The sequence below is a fragment of the Ambystoma mexicanum genome, chromosome 4q (genome assembly GCF_040938575.1).
Source record: "Ambystoma mexicanum isolate Mex_15411 chromosome 4q, UKY_AmexF1_1, whole genome shotgun sequence".
Taxonomy (NCBI): domain Eukaryota; kingdom Metazoa; phylum Chordata; class Amphibia; order Caudata; family Ambystomatidae; genus Ambystoma; species Ambystoma mexicanum.
In genome coordinates, this window is record NC_090928.1 from 670,019,226 (window position 1) to 670,041,227 (window position 22,002).

At 44.8% G+C, this 22,002-nt stretch overlaps 1 protein-coding gene across 5 annotated transcripts in view; it reads right to left on the reverse strand.

The window, feature by feature from the left end:
* CCDC88A (coiled-coil domain containing 88A) overlaps positions 1-22,002 on the reverse strand; it is a 2,139,415-nt gene that overhangs the window by 607,057 nt on the left and 1,510,356 nt on the right. For all 5 annotated transcript variants that reach the window (XM_069608255.1, XM_069608254.1, XM_069608253.1 and 2 more), the window contains exon 20: positions 1,637-1,914. In XM_069608255.1, coding sequence (XP_069464356.1) covers positions 1,637-1,914 — 278 coding nt within the window. The remainder of the gene's footprint in view (positions 1-1,636; positions 1,915-22,002) is intronic.

The following is a 22,002-nucleotide window of genomic DNA, read 5'->3' on the forward strand; positions in this document are numbered from 1 at the left end:
AGGAGTCACCCTGCTGAGGTGCAGATGGAAAAAGTGGATTTACCTGCTTAATGGTCTTTGACTTACACTGTGTGAAGGCCTTAAGAGGATCTGGAATCAACCGCGAGAAGATTTCTCTCCATGTGGACAACGAGTTCTTCAGTGACCTGGGTGTAAGAGTCCCACCTGAGCTTGGACCTGAGACACTGTAAAAAAAGAGAATGGTAATACGATGCAGGGTAGGAAACCTTGCAAGAGGAGCACCAGGTAAAATCGCTCATGGCCGACATACGCCGGGGAACTAGGTGCCAGAGGCGTTCGAAAAGTATGGGGGAAAAAGCTGCTATGCAACAAATAATTGCACTTGGATGCGTAGCAGATGCGTTCCCATCCGTGCCGAAAAGGGGACTCAGGTGAGGTGCCGGTGGGTGGGTTAGCTGCGTGTGTCACGCCCACTGCCCGCCTCCGCCCGCTCTATCTTTAAAGGGGAAAAGTGTATTTTTGTGGGCCAAAAAGTTTACACCACCGTCCCTCTTCAGGGTCTAGCATGCAGTATGGAGGGAAGGGGACGGGACAGGAGGTAGGAGTAACTACCATTATGTTATATTTTGGCTCTCAAATGGGTTTCTGACCCATGGACTGGGTTGCAGTCTTCATCCTGTAGATGCTTGGAAATCTCTTCCCTTTCTGCAAGACTTGTAGCTTTGTTGGTATCCCTGATTGCTATATGCCCACAAACCTCTGTTCGGTCTGGATCTTCCATTAGAATCTTGAAAAGGCCCAACAGGTTTTCTTAGGGGACATGCAATCTAGGTATTTGTCTTGAGTGCCTGGAGAGGCTCAATCTTCTTGTCAAAGAGAGGATCATCGGTAAAGCCGCTTTTGTTGCTTGCACTTCAGGCATGAAGGTGGGGTGTACTACCTTAAGCTAGCGCTTTAGCTTCTGCAGGTGGAGGCACCAGGTCCTGTCATCACTTTAACCTCTGTCCCCAAAATCAGACAGAGCAACAATCAGCAGAATAAAAGCAGTAAGGAAGCCAGTGAGTGTAAAGGGATGGATTTCTTCCATGCACTTTCACACTAGACCCTTCAATTCTATTTTCATTGTGCAAAACATTTTGAACACGCTTTTGGTCTGCCAGAACATCCTCATGATTGGGGGAAAAGATATGAGGAATGGCATATAAGCATGGCATGTTTTTATACAGTACTTGCTGAAATAGTCTTGCGACTAACACTCTGATTAAAAGATGATTCTCCACCACAAGATAAATGTACTAATTTCATCACCCTTGGAAAGATTAAGATGAATGGCTGAGTTAACCCAATGGGCTTTATAATCTATGACATTAGCAACAGAGCAGAAACAGGCATGGGACTTTTTTATTTAAAGAGCTAAATATTTACTACGTGTCCTTAGTACACCCTTTCATGCAGTATCTCAGCTATAGAAAAACTACTCAGAATAATAAATAACCTGGTGAAAGTTACTGTATGTCAGATAACATCTCTTAAAACAGTCACACTTTAAGCCAATGTTACACATTTCCAATGGCTGATTAATTTAACAGATGCATATTTCCAAGGACATCATTAAAAGAAGTTATAACCTGCACAATTATCAGCTAGAAAGGCAGACGGACATCTTGAAAATTACCTATCCTCAAGGTCCTTATGTTCCACCTCCAAACTTTTATGTACAGATTTCAAATTTCCGTGTTTCCCAATTAGAGATTCATACTCAGCAGCTTGGTGTTCATGAAGATGTGCAAGTTTTTCGTGATCTTTTACCAGAGAATCATAAAGGCTTTTCAGCTCTTCTCGCTCCCGCATTACAGATTCATTTTCAGTTTCCAACCCAGACTGTTGAATTAGCAGCTGTGAATTCTGATTCATCAGTGAGGTACTTTGAGAATTGAGGGTGGAATTTTCAACCTGCAATTATTAACGCATCCTTTATAAATTGTAAACAAGCAATTTAACAACATGCTGATTACTAACTAGGAATTAACACATGTGCATTTTAGACATAAATATATTATAAAAAAATGTTTTAATCAAGTTGTTTTTAGTTTGTAAAGAAACATTTACAACATATGAAAAAATGTACACAATACAAAATATATAAGACTTACAAAGTCAGTTCCTTGAATAATCAAAGAAAGACCATATTCATACGATACTTAAAAAATATTTGTTTTCTAAAATTCCAAATCAAAATCAATAAAGTTCAGAATAACAAGTTGCCTATGTCCAATATAAGTATATCTTGCATGAATAAAACTAAGATAAAAGAATACGAGTCATTCTTTGCACAAAACAATGTGTAAAAAATAAGTGACAGTTCATCCAGATTAAGGCATTTTCATCCTACGAAACACAAAACACAGCACTTCCATGAATTATCTATTAGAAAACAGAGCAGAGTGCACATTACTAAATCAGTTTTTGACATCATTAAAGAAGAGAACGAGATTTTAGCTTGTCGGAGCAACAATTACAGACACATGTAAATGAATATAAAAGGCATAAGCAAAAACCAATAGAGTACATAGTTCTAAACTTACATATACTAATTACGAAATTGTGGCAGCTATGCACACCTATTAGAAAGAGTAAATTTAGCAGTCGGATGTCTCTAAGAATGCTCGAAGTTTGGTCGCAAGCTGTTCATTATTAATAGTGAGCAGTCGAGTTAGTGAGAGGACGAAGCTAATATTGGTACGCCACATACATGTTGTCCATAGCCAATCCCTTGAAGAAATGGTAGCACCAATTTTGTTGTGGCTAAAGATTTAAATTCTATGTACTTCAAAGAAGTCACAAAAGATAACTGGGTGTTTGATCGTTTCTTTTTGTGACAGGCTTTTGCAGAACCTACAAGTGCAATTGGATGTCAGTCTCATAAGGGGATACCAATGTTTGATTCTCTCATAAGTGGCTACTTGGTTTAATTTAAATCTAAGATAAAAGTCCTGCGCCATATTACAAGGGAAGCAAATGAGATACAATTGATGAGGCAATCTTTTAGTTGTGAACTGTGCAGTTTCCTTCTAGCTGTGATAGGTAGATAACAATTCAACAGTATGACACCAATTGAGTTCATAATGTCTTTTTTTTACATATGTTGGCCTATTTTGCAGATCCTCAACATTTAAATCAATTGCATGAAGCAGGGGTAACATTCTGTCATAGTATTTCACCACTGACAATGGGTTGCTATCATGGTGTGAAGATTCTCATATAAGGAGTTAGTGGGAGGAGCATTTTAGCAAAGTTGTTAAGTAGGCACCAACTGAATCTTGCAGACAGTGCATATATTCCCAGTTTGTGTCGTAGTATTGCACTCGGTAGGGAATTTGCTAATCTCAAAGTTTGTTTCCATATGCACCCTTGTATTTGATCAAGAATGGGTTAAATGTTGATCAAGCAGATATTGGGCCCATAGAGAATGCCTGCCTCTACTTTCAAGAGGAACAAATCTATTAGATGCAGCATGGAGTATTTACAGTGTTTGCTATATACCATTTGCATTTGTGAGATTAAAGGATGGATTTTCTTGCGAAGCGCAAGCCTCCACATAGTGGCTGAGTTTGAGTCGAATTTCAACAAGTAGTCGTGGGCTGATGACCCTGACTCCAAGACCCACTATACTTGTTATAAAAGGGCTTGAATTAATATATAAATAAAAACAAGCATCTAAGTATCCCACCCAACAACAAAAAGAGGGACACTTAAATCCAGTTTTTAACTGTTTTTCGACCTTCTGGTCGAAATCATTTTTACTGATAAGACACACAGATTCGAGTCGGGAATACTAAAGCCAAAAACCGACCACCAGTGGATGTGCACTTTACCTTTTTAGCATAGGAAAGTAGTGAGAGAGGAAATGGAAAGGAACTCTACATTCCATTTGTAGCCGGCACACCAGCAAATTCTAGGGCTTTTGTGACAGCTACATATGTAGCTCAGCTACACAGGGCAAACAAGCTATTGAAAAGGGACATAGACGTAGGAATAACTCCCTACAACTCAAAAACTTCTGTCGATTATGTGTTATGAGTTTGAGTCGAGTAAATCGTAACCCAAGTATTTGACTGAATGTGCCCATGCGACATGAAGTCCATCAGTGGACCAGTTAAATGGAGATTTTTTTTTAAAGATTATTGAAAATTTGAATTCTTGATTTGCTCACATTAACGTGAAGATTGTGGTCCTGTGAGTACTGTGTGAAAAGATCAAGTTTCGCTTGTTGTCCAATAGGTGTGCGATCAAAGATGAGAATATCGTCAGCAAATGCCACCCAATGTAAGTGCAGATTCCCAAGTTTGGCCAGAAAAGTAATATGGTGCTGCCATAATTTATCAATGTCGCACAAATACAAGTTAAAGAAAATTGTGGCTAATTTACAGCCCTGCTTTATGCCTAGGCAGGTGGGTATTGGTTGGGTTATAGCGCCATGTTGGGTGACTTTCACCAGGTAGGTGGTTTTCTGATGGATATTTTGTTTGGATGACTCAGCCTTTGTTGGCTTATACTCCTCTCAAGGGTGACTCTTCTGTGCCAGTGTTATGTTTGTGCTAGGATCTGCACCCCAAATGCCTTTATTGTGGCTGAAACAATAATGTCTGAATATTTTTCCTCTTGTGTTGTCACTTGTAATTTTTGCGAGCCCAGCACCAAATGTAATGAAAAAGACTTCGTTTTTTTGAAATTATAAATTTCATACATAGCATTGATCAATCTGTAGTACTTATTCCTTCATTTTCCATATATTAGCTTCTTACATCCAAAGTAGTTACTCTTTCATTTTCAATGTATTGACTTCATACATTTATGCATGTTTTTGAATTCCCATGAAACATATATAGTCTCCCAACACGTGTTTCTCCACAGCATTTAGCCGTGGTTTATCAGGAGAGATTCCCTTCGTAGTATTCACTTTCTTAAAATGTTTTAGTTTCAAGTCTTGAGAAAGGAATTCTTTTCGCCAAAGGTGATGGATCTTAGTCTTCCTATTCTTTACAAGGTCTGATTGCCTTGTGTATTCTCACCAGGACCCGCAATCATTTCATGGGAATTCAAAAACATGCATAAATGTATGAAGTCAAGAAAAGACTTCTGCCGAGGCATCCAACAATGCGATGGGACAGAAATGTTCTGGTTCAGCAGGATTGCTCTTTTTGAAAATTGGGACAATGATGGATTGAAGCCAGGATCGCGGTAAAATAGTTGAGATAAATGTCATATTTTACTTTTAAGACAGCAGCCCAAAAACGAGGGTCCTTTTTCAGCACACATGGTGGAATTCCGTCCGGACCAGGGGTTTTTGAATGATTTAACTGGGAAATTCCCCATTCTACATGAGTAACAGACCAAGGGCAAGAATTGGAGTTAAATCTAGTGGTGGTGGTGAGTGACAGATGAGTGAATTTAGACAGCAATTGAAATTTGCAGGTAAAATAAGATGTCCATAGATCAGCAGAAATGGATGAAGATAAATCATCAGCGTGCTTTGATGATGCTTCTCTTAAGATTGCCCATACAGATCTTCTAAATGGGAGATCATCTTTTGGCTAGCAGACAATGTTTAATGATTAGGCAAGCATTTCTATAAGCGTTAGATATTACTTTCTTGGAGTGTCGATAAGAGGTAAAAGGTAGGTTGAGTGATTTCAACTGCTTTATTGCCTTATTTTTTGAGATTTTAACAAGTGAATCTCAATGCTGTGTGCATGAACATGTGAAGACTTGGAATTTGATTGAGCTTGTGATCGTTTCTTAAGCATAAAGTTAATAATGTAATTGTTCCTGTCTTCCATTTGCTGGATAGACAAAAGGCGGAATCCGGCATGCCAGTCAGCTTGAAGCTGTTTGTCTATCATTGCAATTAGCTTAGCACATAAATATGAATTCCAGCATATGAAGAGACAGGGACAATCGCATTCAAGAAGTGTTGGGTTGGTATCGGTTTGAAGAGATGGAATGACATAGTCAACAACAGTAGTGATACTTAGATAATCACTGATACCAGGATCAATTGTCATTACAGGTTTGCAAAGACCTAGTAAGTTTGTAGATTATACATTTTAAATATATTATATATTTGAAAATAAAGCTGACAATGTGAAGACCAAATTACTTACCTTCGGTAATGTTATATGTTAGTCCTTCCTTCCACAGATTCCTTATCTTAGAATAAACTTCCTCCAACAACAGTGTGGCGTTGTAATTTTCTTCAGCCAACGGGGGTACAGGTGGACTGTCGGCTACCCTTAGTGTCGTTGACCACCATGACTCGCTCTGAATTTCAAATCATGGGTGTTCTATATGGAGCTGGCTGTTCCTCGTGATCTCAGTTCACCCTAGTTTTTTCTGCACTCAGCTACTGACGGGCAAGAGAACTGCAACAGGTTTTGAGGTCTATGAACGATGGGTAGAGTGGGAGGATAATAATGAATATATAGGACGAAGGGCAAATTAATCAGAAAGAGGGTATTTTGTTATTCTATTGGATTCTTTCCTCCTACAGATTCCTCATCGTAGAAAGACATCCACAGCAAAAAAGAACATGGGGGTGGGAGAAGAGTGAGGACCCATTACTTACACAAAGAGGCTTTGGTACACCGCTCAACCAAAGCAGCAAACCAGAATCGACAAAGAGGCCAGGCAGTAATGTTTGACAAACGTGGGCAGAGAAGCGCATGTAGAAGCCTGACATATGTCCACAACAGGAGCACCCTTCTTTAAGGCAGAATTAGCCACCAAGTGTCAGGAAAGATTGGCCCTGTGACACTCAGGTACAACCTTAACCACAAGATTGCATTCAGAAATGCAAAGTAGGATCTGCCAGGCCAGGATCTGATTGGTAACAAGCACTGCCAGCCCAACCATAAGCAAAGCCAACAAACAGCTGGTCTTCTTTCTTGATGGCCATAATCTGAGAGACATAGTAGCTGAGAGCTCTCTTAGGGTCCAGATGGTGAAAGGAACAAGCTACTTACCTGTAACTCTTGTTCTTCTGCATGTATTTTTTTAGATTGATATCTTATTTCGATCGCGCTCGTACACAAGTGTTTCAGAGCTTGACAAGGCAAGGGAGGGGAACGGGAGAACAAAACAGCGATCTAACTAGGCCCAGTGACATTGAGAACGCGCAAGTGCATGGGAGAGGGGGAAGGGGAAAAGTGCATGGAAGGGGGGAGAGGTGGAAAGTGCGAAGCAGAGGAGAAACAGATAAATAACAATAATAAATAATAAAGGCAACAAACAGTGGTAATGCAGCCACCAATTTGCAAGTGCTAGGTTTAAGGCAGCAGACAGGGTAGGTCTGATAAGTGCAGGAAGAAAAGGGGGGGGCTGGATGGGTACAGATACAGACCCCAGTGCAAGGGGTGGCCCGGAGGCAGTGCGGGAGGGTGACAGGATGAGCAGGTACCTGGGCCCAAAAGACAGAGGGTGGCCAGGTGCACGGTGCCAAGAGAGAACAGATCAGCAGGGGAGAGGGGGAGCGAAGGCAGAAGAAAAGAGGAAGGTCTTCAGGTGCTTCCGGAACCGGAGATGGTTCTCCTCAAGTTTTAGAGTAGCAGGGAGGCTGTTCCAGAGGGAGGCCCCAGCCGAAGACAGAGATCTACCCCCAGCTCGTTTCTGAGAAAAACGACTGACCCTGAGTGAGTTGGAGGCAGAGGAGCGAAGAGCTCGAGAGGGGAGGTATTTGCGGAGGGATAGCTGAAGGTATTTTGGACCCAGGCCCCAGAAAGCCTTGTGGACAATGCAGAGGGGTTTGAATTTAATCCTTGCATCCACTGGGAGCCAGTGAAGAGATTTCAGAGCTGGAGAGATACGATCCCAGGGCTTGAGGCCAAGGACAAGTCTCGCAGTCCTGTTCTGGATTAGTTGCCGAGGGCAGAGAGTAGAGGCAGGTAGATTTAGAAAGAGGCTGTTACAATAGTCCAAGCTAGAGAGAACCAGAGCTTGAGATACCATGAGCTTCTGGGGGAAGGAGAGGAAAGGCAGAGTACCTCTGAGGAGGTGCAGTCGGAAATTTGACGATTTAGAGACCTCAGAGATGTGGGCAGAGAAGAAAAGGGTGGAGTCAAAGATGACCCCGAGGTTCTTAGCCTCGCAGGTGGGGGTAGGAGGAGGGCCAAGGGAGGCCGGCCAGAGAGTGAGGGGAAAGGATGGTGAAGGTGTGCCGATGAGGAGGATCTCCATCTTGCTGGCATTCAGACAAAGATCATTGGCGGCACACCAATCTTGAATGGCAGTTAGGCAATCAGAGATGAGAGAGGGAGAGGAGGTGGCAGAGGGCAGCCTGAAAATGAGTTGAGTGTCGTCAGCGTAGCACTGGAAATTTGAGCGGAAAATGGCAATGCAGTGGGCGAGAGTTGCCAGGTATTGGTTGAAAAGCCAGGGCGAGAGGACCCCTGGGGAACACCACAGGTAGAGAGGAAGATAGATGAAAGGAAGGACCATGCTGACATGCCTAAGACCAGCCCAAGGAGTGCTTCTCGCAGTAACCCGTAACAAAGACGTGTAGACCTACGCCGAGCTATGCAAACTTCCGATCCTCAAAGACTGCGTACAAACCAGGCCCCTAAACATAACATCCAAAACGACATAGCCCATCGGCATTAGCCACTAGCAATCACCACCGAGTGCACTCGAGAATTCTTATCCTGGAACACTAGAGGGTTCACCCACCTATTTAACCAATTCGATGTTGAGATGGAAAAGGTAGTTGTCATCTGCCTACAAGAGACATGGCTAAGTGAGCCCCCGTCTAGAGACGATTTTGTGATTCTACTAAATCCTGCAATTAAAAACGCAAAAGGGTGCCCTTCGGCCGGCCTATTGATGATGATGAGGATAAACACCTGGTGGCGGCTCATCGACTCATTTAGTCCCAACCCTTTCGTGCAAGGAGCCCTACTTCAATCAAACAACAAAATCATAGCCAAAAGGAAGCACTTGCTCATCTTAAATGGGTACTGGAACCCGAAAAAAATCAGTACAAAATCGTTTCTTGACTCAATGACACTTCACATTGACAATGTGATACTGAACTACAAGAATCTCTCAATAATCTGTGCCGGCGATCTAAATTGTACTTGGTTCAGATACGACCCAGTTAACCACGTGTTCAGACTACTACCTAACAACGAAGTAACTAGTCGTGGACACCACTGGAGCAATGCATTACGCAATCGTAACTGTAAAATGGTCAACGGTCATGTGCCAGGCGATCAACCGCCGAAGCAAACGTGGTCAGATCATAAGGCACAGTCAATTATTGACTACTTTTGGGTGTCCCAAAACTTATTTGAAAAGGATTTGTCGCTTACAATATCTATTATGTCAAATAGTGACCACAATCTCTTGCGCCTTGTCTGCATAGTGGAATGGACAAATGAAAAAAGAATCCACGACATTCCAATCTCTGTGAATGCCGGTGGAAACCGTCTCAGGATAGACAGTTCCAAAATACAAAACATCAACCAGAAATTTCTTGACGACGAGGTAATGTCGGTGGATTATGTTCCCTTACTATCAGACTTCATCATTGTGAGAGCCTCGAACTGCATCATGGGGCTAAAACATAAACATCTATCATCTATGTTATTGACACAAGCCAAAAAGGAGATGCGACGTGAGGAATTTGAAGAAATCGCGAAACGCTGCTAACGACGAAGGAACAACTAAAATAGCAATTCAAATGCGTCGCCAACAGTAACGAAATTGGTTAAAATCCCAAAAAATAATAATCGAGCAGGATAAAGCAGAGTTATTAATGAAACATCTAGTACAGAAAAACTCACGCGAAATCTGGGCAATTTTGAACACTGGTAACTCAAAACACCATGCCACACTGTCAAATGGGATTGATTCAGAGCAATGGAAACTCCATTTTGCAAGAATCTTCAGCAATACTCAATGCGAGGAGATAAGAGTAGCGGAACATAATTTGACGTCATGGGATATGCAAATATCAGCTGAAGATATCAGAGCTGTAATATGGTCCTTGAAAAATTCAAACGCAGCTGGTCCAGACTTAATATCAAACACAATGTTGAAAAACAACGATGTGGAATGGGCGATATTTATAGAATCATTATTCTTGCGATTATCATCAACAATGACGATTCCAGCCTCTTGGCGCGAAGCAATTATTGTCCCTATCTACAAAAAGGGCAACCGGGCGGATCCAAACAACTACCGCCCGATAGCCCTGCTGGACACTATTGGCAAAATCTTTGCTTCCTTCTTACGCCAAAAGTTAGTACAACGGTCAATAGCGGGACAAATTCCCGATATACGGCAAACAGGTTTTACCAAAGGTGTCGGTGTGGAAGTGAACCTGTTATTAATGACCATACTAAAACTTGAAAGTCTAGGGGCAAAAACACGACTGTACGTAGCTTTTGTCGATCTACGAGGTGTTTTCGACAGCATTAATTGATTTAAACTATGGCAAAAGCTAAAAAACTGGAGATGTCCCAGCAACTTGATTGAACCTATAAGAGTGCTACACTCTGACACGGTCATAAGTATAAGACTAGATAACCAAGGTACCTTATCCAATCAAATACCCACAAATATGGGCGTGAAACAAGGCTGCCCATTAGCTGCAGAGTTATTTAAATTGTTTATTGCTGATATTCCAGCTTATCGTAAAAATGTAAGATGCTTTCCACCCATCCTAAACAACATAGAAATCGGATGCCTTATTTACGCCGACGATGTTGTCCTCTTAGATAGGACCCAGATAGGGCTACAACGGCAAATGACAAATCTACATGAATATCTCAATGAAAATGGCCTGGCGTTAAACACGGAAAAAACCAAGATCATTATCATTGGCCGAACAAACACCAAAAACAAATGCCCCTTTACGTGGAAAATCGATAAAAAACATCTGGATGTTGTGGATACAATAAGATACTTAGGAATCTCCTTTAACAACTCACTCTGTGAACACCATTGGAAGATCAATATGACAAATTGAATGATCCAATTCAGTATTCAAGCACATCTGCTGAACAAGTCGTACGGAAAATTCACTCTAACCCCTGTACTAATATTTTATGCTCAAAAAGTAGTTCCGGCCATTACCTTTGGGTCAGAAGCGGGATGGAGCGTAGGCGTCTCATTTTGGCAGAAATTGGAAGGCATCTTTTGGCGGCGCGTCTTGAAGCTGCCGACCTACATTTCGATAAAGCAGATAAGATATGAACTCTCATTAAACTTGCTTCACGTGTGTGTCATGTGTAAATCCTTAATGGCAATGCGAAAGATGACCATGACACCCACTCCACCTGCATATCAAATTTTTTCCGTAAGACCAGGCTCAGGAAAATCAATCCTACTAGAAGAGTGGAAACAACGCATGGAACAAATCCTAATCCGAGCCGACCTAACATCAGATGACTTGATAATGAGCAGCAAACTGTAAAAAAAGGTTTGAACTTTCGTGCTGGATTGAGAACAACGATCAACGTATTAAGATGCCAACCACATTAGACTCTGGAATAGGAGAACATAAGTTGGGGGTACCATGTCGCTACCTAACAAAATGTCCTTCTCGACATCACCGTGAACAGTTCCTGCGAATTAGACTAAATGCCATAAAAACCAATGCGATGTTGTGGCTTCGTCACTTAAACAAAGTAAACGACAATAAGTGTCGCTTCTGCCTACGTGAAATCGAATCTTTGGAACATCTCTTTACTACTTGCACGCAGACAACAGCAAAGCGGATCGTGCATTTAGGAAACTATAGTCCTGCGAGAGCAGAGTCCCGAGATTGGTGGTCATTTGCCATGGCCGGTAGTTCTGTGAAACTAAGCTGTGCCGTAGTTGACTTCCTAGACTCTGTAGATTTGGAAGCAAACGCATGACCATGGTGGTATAGTGGTGAGCATAGCCGCCTTTCTGACCTCCCTTGTATTTTTTAGCTATAATGTTGGAGCTCCACAGCTCGCATCATATCGGCTGGCTTTTGACTTTAGTAAAGGAATCAACAAAATCACCATGTTGTAACAAAAGTCTGATGTCAAAGTCTTAGTACCGAGACATATTAGACTGACGTTTCAAAAACAAACAAAAAAAGGAAGGACCCAAGTTGGACCTGGGAGGGTCGATCTGAGAGGAAAGAGGTCAGCCAGGCCAGAGCCTGATCAGTGATACCCAGGTTTTCACAGAGATGGTTGAGCAGGATGGTATGGTTGACCGTGTCGAAGGCAGAAGAGAGATCGAGGAGGATGAGGACAGAGGGAATGTTAGAGTCAAGGTCTTACATGGATTCACATGCTATGAATATTCCCTGTCGTCAGGCTGGGAATCCTCCGTACAATAAAGGAGTTTAGTTTTAAGCAAAAAACTACATTGGCACTTGTATAGCCTATTGCTATCACTTAGAGTCAGACCACCCCAACCAATGACATTGGTCCTGCTTAGCTCCACCCCTGGTGGCCATCTTCAGATTTGGTTGCACACATAAAGTGGCAGTAGGAACCAAGAAGAGCCGTAGAGGGGAAGGAGGGAGGGTTCGCATGTGAATCCATGTAAGACCCTTGCTGGAGAACAAGATTTATAGGTAAGTAACTTGTTCCTTCTCCATCATTGGGTTTTACATGGATTCACATGCTATGAATACGATTACATAGCAGTACATACAGACAACCATGTGAGGTGACAAGGCTAAACAGAAGCAATAAGAGTTACCCATGGAACACACTCATCTCAAGAAAACTGGTTGCACAGCACCACTTGTCCGACACAAGACTCCTCTCTGGAATCCCTGTCGACACAGTAAAATCTTGTGACGGTGTAAGTAGACCTCCATGTAGCAGCCCTGCAGATATCCAGCAGGGGAACAACAGAGAGGAATGCCGTTGTAGATGCGATTGCTCTAGTGGAATGGGCCCTAGGTCTGCCTGGCAATGGCCTGTTGGCCAGCTGATGGCAATGCATGATGCAGCCGGAGAGTCATCTGGAGATGGATGCTTTAGATAGGGCTTTCCCATGTCCCACAGGTCCAAGGTTTACAAAACGTTAAGAAGTCTTTTTCGAAAGTCCTTTGTGCGTGCAACATAGAATTTCAAGGCACGAGCCACATCCAGTGAACGCAAAGATCTTTCAGCAGGCGACGGAGGGTTTGCAAAGAAGACTGGCAGTACCAAAGGCTTATTTAAATTAAGGTCTGACAGAATCTTCGGCATAAAGGAAGGATGAGTTCTTAGAACCACTTTCACTGGGTGGAGCGCCAAATATGGAGGTCTACATGAGAGAGCCTGTATTTCACCAACCCTCCTGGCAGAGGTAATAGCCAGGAGGAAAACGGGTTTCCAAGAAAGAAACTTCAGGAGGCCTGATGGATAGGCTCAAATGGCAGCCCCATGAGCTTAGAGTACCACATTAAGCTCCCATGCAGGAGCAGGGGCCCACACTGGTGGAAAAGTCCTGAAGAGGCCCTTGAGAAACTCTTTCATGAGTCTATGTGACCATAGGGAGAGCTTGCCTGGAGGCAAGGATTACCGAGAGATGGCAGCCAGGTGTACCTCGATTGATGCACAGGCAAGGCCCGCCTTGGTAAGCAAGAGCAACTATAGAAGGAGCTGTGGAGCTTTAACGCACCATGGTGAAATCCTCTTCGCCGGCACCATACTGTAAAATGTGTCCACTTGTGCTTGTAACAGGCAAGTGTAGATGGAGCCTTTGCCTTATCCAGATTGTTTTTGCATTCCAAGGGCAGCAAGTAGTGTCCAAACTTTAGGACTGCAGGTCTGGGAGTGGAGGCAGGCTGAATACTGGAGCCACCAAAATGTGAAGGCAATCTGGGTATCAGATGTGCCTTGGCCACGATGGTGCAATGAAGATCACCTTGCAGCGGGATAGTTTGAGTGTGTTTATCACATGTAGCAGCAAAGTTATTGGCTGGAATGTGTAGAGGAACCGGCCTTCCCATTGGATCGAGAAAGTACCCCCAGAATCCTTGGTTGAGGGAACCTGCTGTCAAACCACTGGCTTGCTGAGTACTGAGATACTGGCTGACCTCTTTCCTCTCCGATCGACCCTCCCAGGTCCAACTTGGGTCCTTCCTCTCCTCTATCTCTATTTCTGGTGTTCCCCAGAGGTCTAACCTCTCTCCCTGGCTGTTAAAACAAACCCTGGCACTCCTTGCCCACCGCATTGCCGCTCTCTGCCCCAACTTTCAGTGCTATGCGGATGACACTCAGCTCATTTTCAGGCTCCTTTCTGCCACCTCATCTCCTTCTCTTATCTCCGACTGTCTGTCCAGGAGTGGTGTGCCGCCAATGATCTCTGGCTTAATGCCAGTAAAACTGAGATTCTCCTCATCGGCACACCTGCTCCCTCCTTTCCGGTCACTCTCGGGCCGGCCTCTCTTGGCCCTCTTCCTGCTCCCACCTGTGAGGCTAAAAACCTTGGGGTCATCTTCGACTCCACACTCTCCTTCTATCCTCACATCGCTGATGACTCTAACAAGTCAAACTATCAGCTGCACCTCCTCAGAGGTATTACTCCTTTCCTCTCCTTCCCCCAGAAGCTCACTGTCTCCAGAGCTCTGGTTCTCTCTAGGGTGGACTACTGCAACAGCCTCTTTCTAAATCTGCCTGCTTTTACTCTATGCCCTCTGCAACTCATCCAGAACAGGACTGTAAGACTTGTCCTTGGCCTCAAGCCCAGGGATTGTATCTCTCCAGGACTGAAATCTCTGCACTGGCAAAGTTCAAAACCCTCAGCATTGTCCACAAGGCCTTCTTGGGTTTGGGGCCTCAATACCTTTTAACTCTCTCTTCCTAAATACCTTCCTTCTCAAGCTCTTCGCTCATCTGCCTCCAACTCCCTCAGGGTCAGTTGCTTCTCCAAGCAACAAGTTAGTGGTAGTTCTCTATCTTCGGCTGGGGACTCCCTCTGCAACAGCCTCCCTGCCTCCCTGAAACTTGAGGAGAAACATCTCCGGTTCCGGAAGCACCTCAAGACCTTCCTCTTTGCTTCTGCTTTCTCTCCTCCTATCCCCTGCTGAACTCTTGACTGAAACTGCACTGGTCACCTGGCTACCCTCTGACCTCAGGCCCAGGTCCCCTCGCACGCCAGTTGCACACCTGCAATGCCTCCTGAGCAACCCCTGCACTTGGGGGCTGTTTCTGTATCCCTACAGTCCCCTACCAGCTCTTGACACTCGATGTCTGAATTTACCACTGCACTTGCCACAAGCTGGCCGCACTTTTTAACCTATTGTTTTATTTATTTTATTGATATTTTTTACTATCGATCCTATGTATTGCACTGCCCCCTCTGCTCTCCCCCCACACTTTTCCCTTTCCCCCTCCTCTGCACTTGCACAATCTCAATGTCACCTGGCCTAGTCAGATCGTTGTCTTTGTCTTCCCTCTGTTCCCCCTCCCTGCCTCGTCGCGCCTCGAAACACTTGTGTATAGGCGTGTTATAAATGCCATATCATATCACTTGGTGTTGGTCGCTGTTGCAAACAGGTTGATCTGAGGCAAGCCCCATTTCTGAAGATCCGAGACACCTGAGCTTGCTGGAGCGCCCATTCGTGGCAGGACCACAGCTCCCTGAGTCCGCAATGGTGTTCTAAATGCCTGCCAAGTGGAACACGACTAGAAATATCTGCTGAGCAATAGCCAAGCGCCATAGGTTCTGTGCCTGCAGGAAGAGGACATGAGATCTCGTTCCGCCCTGTTTCCAAAGCTGAGGATTGAAAGACTTGAGAGCCCAAAAAAAAAACTGCATGCAGTTCCAGGACTCTGATATGCAAAGTCTTCTCTTCTGGGCGCCATGGTCCCTGGGCATATAGTTGGCCTGTGTGGGCGCATCAACCCTCCTGAAAGGCGTTGGTAGTGACCGTTTCCTGATGTGCCAGCGTCCTGAAGGGAGCACCCCACCAGATGTGAAGGGGAATGGACCACCACCTCAGGGCTATCCTGAACGCTTGATTGAGGACTATCTTATTGTTCCATCAGCCAGAGATCTACTTCCACCTGGCGTCAAGGAACTCCTGAAGAGGTCTCATGTGCAACCTGCAATTAGGGGCCAGGTGGATGCAGGAAGACATCATCCTTACCAGGGATTTGATGGACCGGACTGTCGCCACTTCAGCAGAGGGTAGCTTTTGGATCTTTTCAAGGATGGCATGTATCCTTTCCTCCGAAGGAGCCGCCAGCACAAGACTGTTTTGAGTCGGGCCCAGTAACAGTGCGTCTTGGGACAGCACCATGCAGGATTTGGGATAGCTTATGGAGAATCTCAGAGAGATTAGAGTCTCTGCACTGGCGGTAGGAAGGACTGAGCACCTTAGCAGTTCGGGAGACCTTTCCTTTTTGCAGCATACCCAGAGAGCGAGCCATCTCTGTTTCCGTCTTGATGGCGAGAAGAAATTCATCCATTGCCTTGCCGAAAAGGTTATCCCTGTTGAAAGGCATGTCGACCACCTTAGCTTGGACATCCCGCCTGAAGTTTGTGGCCCAGAGCCAACCTTGATGGCGTAGGGCGACCCTGTTGCCCATCTGCCAGAAAACAGAGTCTGCAATGTTCAGGGCTGCCATGATTGTATGGTCAGATGCCACTTCCCCCTCATGAAAGATGGTCATGGCTTCTGCTTTTTTATCCTCTAGCAGGAAATCGAGAATGCGTCCCAACGTGTACCAGAGTTCTCGGTCGTAGCATGCAAGGATGGCTAAGGCCTTGACCGCATCTTCTCGGCCTGCCACATGGCACATGTACTAGGCCAGAAATTCAGCTTGTGGCCTCACATGACATAGCGATATGGCCGAAGGTGGGATGAGACCAGCAACGGAACCCTGCTCTCGACAAGTCACAACGGTGCAAGAGTGAAGAAAGAATTCTAAGAAAAACTATCAAAAATAGGCTAAATACCAGAGGAAGTTGAGGAGCGAAACCCGAGGACTCCCAACATGAAAACGTGTGGTAAAAATTTGAAGATGGCCACGAGGGGTGGAGCTAAGGAGGACCAATGTCATTGGTTGGGACAGTATGACCCAAAGTGACAGCAATACAAGCGACAATGCAGTTTTTACCTTAATGCTAAACGGCTTTATTTTACTGAGGATTCTCAGCCTGGTGACAGGGAATGTTCATAGCTTGTGAATCCATGCAAGACCCCATGCTGGAAAACCTCACCTCCTTCTTAGAAGGTAGATCTTCTGGGTAGGTTAAAGTTTGATACAACCTAAAGAAGGAAGGGGGCTCACCCTCAGGGACACCTTCTCTTTGGAGAAGACAATATAAGGGGGCTTGACTGGAAAGCCTGGAGCTCAAGCTCTTGCTCTGCAGAAGTGATGGGAACCAGGAAAATCACCCAACGGGTGAGCAACCTCAAATGGCACAAATGCGACAACAAACTGGAATGAAGGAAACTAATTAGTCAACGCCCCAAAAAGCTGCATAACAGTGGGGATGGAAAGGAAAGAGCCCTGATTGGGGGCAAACTTGAAGAATGAAATAGCAGCTAGCCCTTTGCAGTACCAAACTAAAGGCCCTGTTGGGAAAGAGGGCATAGACCCTTCTCAAAACACTCAGACCTTTTGGTTGGCAAATATGGCTGTTTATGTTTTTTCTCAAAAGTATCTCTAAGTTTTTTCATTCAATCCTAGATTTAATCGATGTTGTTTATACCACTAAATAATTGTAAAATGTTTCATAGCTCAACTAGTTTTGACCGAAGGATCTAGAATTACTTTGGTTGACCTGGTATGCCTCAGGTTGGAGCACTGGAGGATCATGGCAGAGAGTTCAACTTTAAAACTTTACTTCAAAAAGTTTAGTAAATGCCTGTATCTTAGAGGAGATTTCCTCTCTGTCACCGTAGAGAAGTATCACTTAACTAACAAAGTACTGTGGGTGGATCCTATTGGAAAGCATCTTCAAAATCTAAATGTAAAAACTCTTCCTACAATACCATTATCACACAGGCACTGGACAGAATGGCACCCTTCAAAACACAGAAACCCCACATCCATCACCTTAAACCATGGTTCAACAGTTCCATCCTCACCATCAAATGGGAAGCAAGGTGCCTTGAAAGAGCCTGGCAAAATAACTTACGCCCCACCACTAGGACTTCCCTCAAACACTGCAGAAACAAATATAAGACAACCATATGCAACGCCTAAAGCCACCCACCTCCTCCACATACTCCATTCCGCCTCCACCCGTACACAAAAACCTTTCAACAGTCACTCTTCTAAGGCATCTTCAACCCCATCCACTGCAGTATGTAACTCCCTCATGGAATACTTTAAAATAAAATACACAATATCAGCCCCACTACCACTCCAACCCCAAAACATTCCAAACACATGGGACACACTCCACAGCATAGACAGAGACACCATCATCGCTCTCACCAACAAAAAACCGGCACACTTCCTGGATGATGCATGCCCACCTCAAGCCGCATTCACTTGCATCACCACCCTTGTGCCACACAAGTACATCATCATTAACTCCTGTCTCAGACATGATACAATCCCTTCTGCACTCAAAACAGTACAAATATCCCCCTTCCTCAAGCAACCAACCCTTGATCCCCATGCTCCATGAAAACTACTGCCCCATCATTACCCTGCCATACATCACCAGAATCATAGAATGCTTCTTAACAACCCATATTCAACAACACATCACAACCAATAACCTCCACAACCCCTTCCAAACTGATTATAGATCTGGCCATAGCACTAGGACCACTACACTTCTCATCCTTGATGACCTCCACAACATCACAGATAAAAGACAACCCTATTCATACTCCTCAAACTCTCTGCTGCTCTCAACAGCATAGATAATTTCATTCTCCTCAACATCCTATCCCACAGAATGAAACACTCAGGCACTGTTCTTAACTGGTTCACCTCCTTCCTCACTGAAAGGACACACTTTGCCTCCATGCCCCCTTATCGAGCCAACCTCATCCAGTCAAATATGGGCACCCCAAAGATCATCCTCCTCTCCACTCTTCTTCAACCTATATGGTGAATCTCTCATACTGATCCTTAGCACCCACGTCCATTTCCACAAATACACTGATAACACACAAATATACTTCCACATCTCATACCCCTCACAATTCCTGGCTACCCACATCCTCAAACTCAACATTTCCAAAACCGAATACCTCCTCATAACCACCCAACACCCCTTTGCCCCCCTCCCAGTAACACAAACCCAACCTCACCCCTTGGATCAAAGACCTTGCCATGGACAGCCCACACATATCCCTCTCCACACCTGCCAAATCCCTAGGCTTCACCACCGACCCCACCTTTCCTTCACACACCAAATAGCTGAGGACACCAAAACATGCAACTTACAACTACACCTCCTACACTAGATAAGAAACATCCTTTCCCCTGACAACTTCCACACTGCAGTCCAAGCACTGGTTCTGGCCAAACTGGAACATGGCAACGCTCTCCTCACTGGACTTACTAACGGCACTCTTGCTCCACCGTTGCTGCAAGCCATACACAATTCAGCAGCAAGACTCACCCTGTACCTACCCAAACCATCACCCCAGCTCTCACCCAGCTTCACTATCTCACACATAGCCCAGAGTATTGCCTTTGAAGATCACTGTTTTTATTAAAATCCATCCACCTCAAAACCCTATCCTACCTTCAAGAAAGATTGAAACCCATCAACCACACAAACACTAGACAAGCTAGCCAGCACCATCTACACATTCCACTCTGCAAACTTACATGCGTACAAAAAAAAGCATTTACCCAGTGGGCATCCAGATCCTGGAACATCCTACCGCTTCTCATCAACACCAAACATCCATCACCACTTTCTGAAAAAGTCTAAAAGCATTCCTATTTCACCACACCAAATCCTGCCTCAATCTGTCCGTCCTAATCTTCCTATCCTATGCCTAAAGAATTTTTCTACTTCTGTTTCACTTCCTCCCATTTGAACTTTTTAAGCTTAAAAAAGGCATGCCAGGACCCTCTGTGCAGGGCCAGTGCTGAAAGAAAATTCAAATAAAGTAAATAAAAATATAAAGACGAAATTGAACGGCTACCTGTTTATTATTTGCCTGTCCTGTTTGTGAAGCAAAATTACAAATATTCACACTTTCCCCAATTTACGTTATTGGATTGTCTCCTAATTACTCCTGGGTATTCATGTATTACTATTACGGTGTGTGCATGATTTTGTCCAGATGTTTTACCCACAGTGGCACCTATGTCTGCTCTTTTGATTGTGGGCTTCATATATTCTTATCTCTTATCCCCGAGCTTTGATCAGGTACATAAAGCATAATGTCATTTACTGGTCTAGGAACCCTCTGTAATATAGTCTGGGCAATCTGAAGGAGAGGCTGTGATGCCGGAAATGCATTGGAGGGACTGGGCCTCCCTGGCCTTGTCTTATGGGTGTTCTGTGTTGATTCCTGCACAGGAGTCCGGTTGGGACCCCTGGCAGTGCAGCTCCTCCTCTTTTTGGTTGTGGTGAACAGAGACCCTTGGGATACCCTTATGGCACCAATGCACCACTAGTGTATGTTTTTGGGCACCCGTGTGCTGCCCACAGAGCAGGGTATGGTCTGGTACCAGCTCCATGCTGAATGTGTTAGGAGCTCTAAGTATCCTCCATGTTGGGATACCCAGGCCCTGCCATAGGAATCAGTGGATTCCCGATAGAAGGCAAGATGGCCCCTGGGGCCTCTTGGTTTCTATTTCCTGCTACCTTGTTTTCCCAAAGTGCTGCGAAGCCCTGACTCTGTCAGTTCCCTTAACTGGCTGTTGGGTGAAAGAACCATATATGGTATTATGGGGGAATCCAGGCCAGACTGTCTGGAGCCTTCCCAGTGACCGTATGTTGTGGGTACACCCTTGGGACGGGACCTCTGTGAATAGAGTGAGTGACCAATAAGCATTCTATGTTATGGGGTTCTGGTTTCTGTGCGTGTGACACAATGACGGAGACAGTCCTGCCTGAAACTGACATGAATGCAGTGTAGTATGCTGAAAGGCTGGGTCTTTGCCCCAATTCACATTCCTTGTTATGGGTGTCTGTGTGGAAGGGAATGGCCTGAATGCATGTGAGCCTGATTGCCTGCCTGCCTGCATGAATGCCCTTCTGTGTGATTGGCTGACTGAGTCTGGCTCAGCCAGAGTGAATGAATGACAGATGTGTATATCTGGCGACCTCTCACTTACCAATTTGTTCATAAGCTGAAGTTGAAACTTGAAGTTCATACTTGAAGCGTAGCTGGAAGAAGATTGCTGCTGCCTTCCTTCGAAGAAATCTAAAAGCTGTCAAGTCTGTCGAGGACTGATCAGAGAGAGGACCTGGCTAGGAGACCTCTCCCCGAGTTACCATCATGTAAAACCTGCTGCTCTTCATTGAGGCACCCTGGAAATCAGTCCCGAAAGTCTGTTGACCCGAGAAGGGGTCCGCCGAGAATCCTCAAGAGAAACGCCGGGACATTGAGGTCATCCAAGTCCGTTGCTGTCGAGCAGGGTTTGGAAGATTTCTGGGACCGCTGGAAGCCAGTTGAATCGTGTCGCCCAGAACCGAGAAAGCACCACCTTTGCCTATGAACATTTGACAGAGGGCTCCCTTGCCATCATCGTCGACCACTTTGTCCCGCCGCAGAAAGTCTAGGTAACCGGCTAATGAGGAAAGTCCGCTGGTGAGTTTCCCGCCACCCGAACCCGACAAAGGCGTCCCGAGGACACTGACGGAGTGAAGATCCGAGGTCCAGCCTGTGGTCGAGTCCCGATTGCCAAAGCTATCCCGCGGTACGTGCTGCGGCTGCAGCACAGACAGGCCAGAAGACCGCCGAAACAACTACCCCAACACCCGACGCCCGCTGCCGGGCCTACATCCATCACTGAGTCTTATTTGCGACACCAAACACTTTGCATTGAGGTTTACCGCACGCTTCATCTTCGAAAGACTTCCACGAATGATCGTCGAAGAGCACAGCGAAAGTCGAAGCTGCTGTAT